The sequence below is a fragment of the Sorex fumeus genome, unplaced genomic scaffold (genome assembly GCF_029834395.1).
Source record: "Sorex fumeus unplaced genomic scaffold, SorFum_2.1 ptg000033l, whole genome shotgun sequence".
In the NCBI taxonomy this organism is placed as follows: Eukaryota; Metazoa; Chordata; class Mammalia; order Eulipotyphla; family Soricidae; genus Sorex; species Sorex fumeus.
In genome coordinates this window covers 21,707,870-21,711,529 of record NW_026606090.1, presented here as the reverse complement: position 1 = coordinate 21,711,529, position 3,660 = coordinate 21,707,870, and the positions used below count along the sequence as shown (strand labels likewise).

General features: G+C 63.3%; 1 protein-coding gene across 1 annotated transcript; it reads right to left on the bottom strand.

The window, feature by feature from the left end:
- Nucleotides 1-2,281: 2,281 nt before the first annotated feature.
- On the bottom strand, nt 2,282-3,385 carry ADRB3 (adrenoceptor beta 3). The gene has a single exon (XM_056116664.1). The coding sequence runs from the start codon at nt 3,383-3,385 to the stop codon at nt 2,282-2,284; it is 1,104 nt and encodes a 367-aa protein (XP_055972639.1).
- Between the last annotated feature and the right edge of the window lie 275 nt (nt 3,386-3,660).

Below are 3,660 nucleotides of genomic sequence, written 5' to 3'. Positions count from 1 at the left end.
GTATCTCGTAAATCAGCCCCGACTATGGTCTTGGCTCAGGGAGTTTAACTAAGAACCCAGAAGATGATCTAATGATTTCCATAGACCTCTTCTTTCCATCAGGAAACCTGATATCTCATAAGCTTCATTAAAACTGAACTGAAGGGCTGGAGCGATAGCACAGCAGGTAGGGCATTTGCCTTGCACACCGCTGACCCGGGTTCAATTCCCAGCATCCCATATGGTCCCCTGAGCACCGCCAGGGGTAATTCCTGAGTGCAGAGCCAGGAGTAACCCCTGTGCATTGCCGAGTGTGATCCAAAAAGAAAAAAAAATCTGAACTGAGAGGGTTAAAGGGAGGAGATAATCAACTGGCTTTCACTGGAACTCTGACTTCAAGAGGACAATAATGTAGCATTTCTGAACCCCAGAAAAGGGGGTGGTAAGGTCGAGGTTATAAAAAAGATGGGAAATGCCACGGTATATTTATAACCCAAGACATCTGACCAACATAAACAATGCTCTGTCACAGACACACACAAACCGGGAGAATAGCTCGGCTCTGGCTCCCATGGCAGTGGGTAGTGGGCAGCCCTGCGTCTGGGCATGGTCCCAGGGTGTGAGTTGCATCTGCCCCAGCCCCAGGCACAGAGGACCCAGTCCCGCCCCCACACACCACTGGGTGCTGCTGGACCCAGATTTTGCCACTCACTGGGAACGGGAACCCCAGCGTTCAGGGAAGGGGTCGGGGGCAGCCTTGTCAGAGGCTCAGGCTTGCTCTTCTTCACGCAAACAGACTTTTCGTTATTTGTTTCATAGACTCAGGAAGAAATGGGGAAGGATTAGCGCAAATTTATAGCGTCTGTCAAAGGTCAGCTCTCAAAGTGAAAGGGAATTACGAAAAGAAAACAAATGGAGAGCAAGGAGGGCGACCAGGAACTGCCTCCCGTTCTATTTATTCATTTGTTTTTCAAAGGAACAGCAATAGTCGGCTCTAATGGCTCCTCTCCCATTGAACTACCCAGTCCCCCCTTCACCCCGAAAATCTGGCTGCTGTGAGGTAGATCAGAGCTATCCTGCCTCTAAGGTGAGGGCGGTGGGGCGGTGGGGCTTAGCGGGTCCACAGTGGGGAGGTCACCGACAAAGGTCCAAACTCGCATCAGTTTTTTTTGTTTGTTTGTTTTTTGCTTTTGGGGTCACCCCTGGCAATGCACAGGGTTTAATTCTGGTTCTGCACTCAGGAATCACCCCTGGCGGTGCTCAGGGGACCATACGGGATGCTGGGAATCGAACCTGGGTCGGCCGCATGCAAGGCAAACGCCCTACCCGCTATGCTATTGCTTCAGCCCCAGTTTTGAGCCTCATCCCCAGAGCACAGAGAACATCCAGTGGTCCGACAGGGTCTGGGCAGGGAAAGCAAAAGACCTGAAATGCCATCTTTGTGCCAAAGACAGTGAGCCAAGTGACGCTGCCCCACCAAAGCTGCCTGGCTGCTCCATGAGCAGGTAGGCACGGCAGGACCCGCTGAGGTAGTGGCCACATCCGGGCCAGGAGTCCAGACGCTCTCGGACACCGAGACAGAGAGAGGCTGTGGATGCCGGCTGGGCACAGGACAGTCCTGCTCCCCCAGAAATCTCCAGGGGCCCAGCCGGCAGGTTCTGATGGGCAGTTTCCCAGAAACTCCACAGGGCGCGTTCTGAACGGAGGCCAGAGGTTCTCCAAAGATTCTGGATCAACGGACTTTATGTTTCTTGTCCTTGAAGGTCACGAAGTTTCCCAGGAAACTCTATGGGAGAAAAAGGGAGGTAACGTTTCTCGGGTTGAGGAGGCAGAAGGTGGGCACAGGGGCACTAGAGGGGAGCAGAGGAGGTGGAGACCCGCCAGACGGGACCTTCTGCGATTGCAGAAAAGCATTCAGCACCCTTCAGCCACAAACGCCCACTCCCATCTCCTACCCGGCCTTCCTGCCACCAGAGGCAAAAACTGGTCCTCAAGTTCCCAAAGAACGTCCCTTCCTGAGCTAGCAAACCCGGGGCGGAGGCCCAGGGCTGCTCTGCTAGTGGGACCCAGCCACGAGCGCAGGAGGAACCGTGGCCCGCGCAGACCCTCGGAGGACAGCCGCCCAGCCGCGGTGCGCGCCCGGGTGCGGGGGACAAAGTCACCCGGGCTGGGGCCCCCGGTTCCGTGTTGGTTCCCTTCTCTCTGGCGTCGCAGAGACCCGCCCTGGCCTCCCTTGTCCCTGCCGAACCCCCAGCCCGAAAGCCGGCCCCAGCAGCCGCCGAGTCCCGGATCCCTCCGTTACCTACCGGTCCGCGGAGGCCGGGCGCGGCCCCGCCGCGGCGGGCAGGGGGCGGCCCGAGGGGGCGTCGGGGCGCCCGCCGCGGCACAGCAGGCGGCGGAAAGCGCTGCGGAAGTCGCGGCTGCGGCAGTAGATGAGCGGGTTGAAGGCCGAGTTGGCGTAGCCCAGCCAGTTCAGGGCGAGGAACACCGAGCCGGGCACGAGCGCGGGGCCCCCGAGGGCGCGCACCACGTTGGCCACGAAGAAGGGCAGCCAGCAGAGCGTGAAGGTGCCCATGATGAGGCCCAGCGTGCGCAGGGCGCGGTGCTCCCGCAGCGGCACGGGGGGCGCGGGGGGCCCCTCGGGAAAGCGACCCAGCTCCCCGCGCAGCTGGCGCCGCTGGCGCCGGGCCACGGCGAAGACGCGCGCGTAGACGAAGAGCATCACGAGCAGCGGCAGGTAGAAGGACACGGAGGAGGACAGCAGCGCGTAGGGCACGTTGGAGGCGAAGGCGCAGCAGCGCGGGTCCGAGTGGCAGCGCTGCGCCTCGGCGTCCGTGCCCACGCGCCACCACTGGCTCATGATGGGCGCGAAGGACACGGCAGCCGACACCGCCCACACCAGTGCCACGGCCGCGCGCGCGCGCCGTTTGGTGACCAGGACGCCGTAGCGCAGCGGGCTGGTGACCGCCAGGTAGCGGTCCACGGCCAGGGCGCACAGCGTCTCGATGCTGGCCGTCACGCACAGCACGTCCACCGATGTCCACAGCTCGCAGCTCGTGGCGCCCAGGGGCCAGTGGCCGGTCAGCGCCAGGCTGGCCCCCGGCGGCACCACCAGGAGCCCCACCACCAGGTCGGCCGCCGCCAGCGAAGTCACGAACACGTTGGTGATGGTCTGCAGTCGCGGCGTCCGCGCGATGGCCACGATGACCAGCAGGTTGCCGCCCACGGTGACCAGCGCCAGCAGCGCCCCCGCCAGTGCCAAGGCGCGCGGCGCCCCCGGCAGCCCACTCGAGTTGGCGGCCCCGGGCGCCAGGGTGGGCGCGTGGGACCCCCAGGCTGCAGAGCCGTTCCCGTGGGGGCGCGGGGGGCTGAGGGCCGTGGGAGCGACGCCCCCGGCCCCGGCCATCGCCCGCGGCTGGAGCTGACCCGGAGCGGGCACCCCCGCCGCCGCCCCCAACTCCCCCTGCGAGTGACGGTCCTTAAAGGCGCAGTGGCCAATCGCCGCTGCGGGCGGGGAGGACGGTGGGGTGGGCGCTCCGAGGACGCTGGGGCGCGCGGCCCCCCGGGCTCCCAGATTCCCTGAAGGTCCCGCAGCGGCTCCCCGCGAGGCGCAGGGAAGCTCGAACACTCACTTTCCTGCGGCAGAGGCCGAGCTGACCGTCCGCGCCGCACACACGGCCC

Bases quoted from the DNA above. Each gene is read 5' to 3' on its own strand.
- ADRB3 (XM_056116664.1), bottom strand. From the start codon at position 3,385: ATGGCCGGGGCCGGGGGCGTCGCTCCCACGGCCCTCAGCCCCCCGCGC.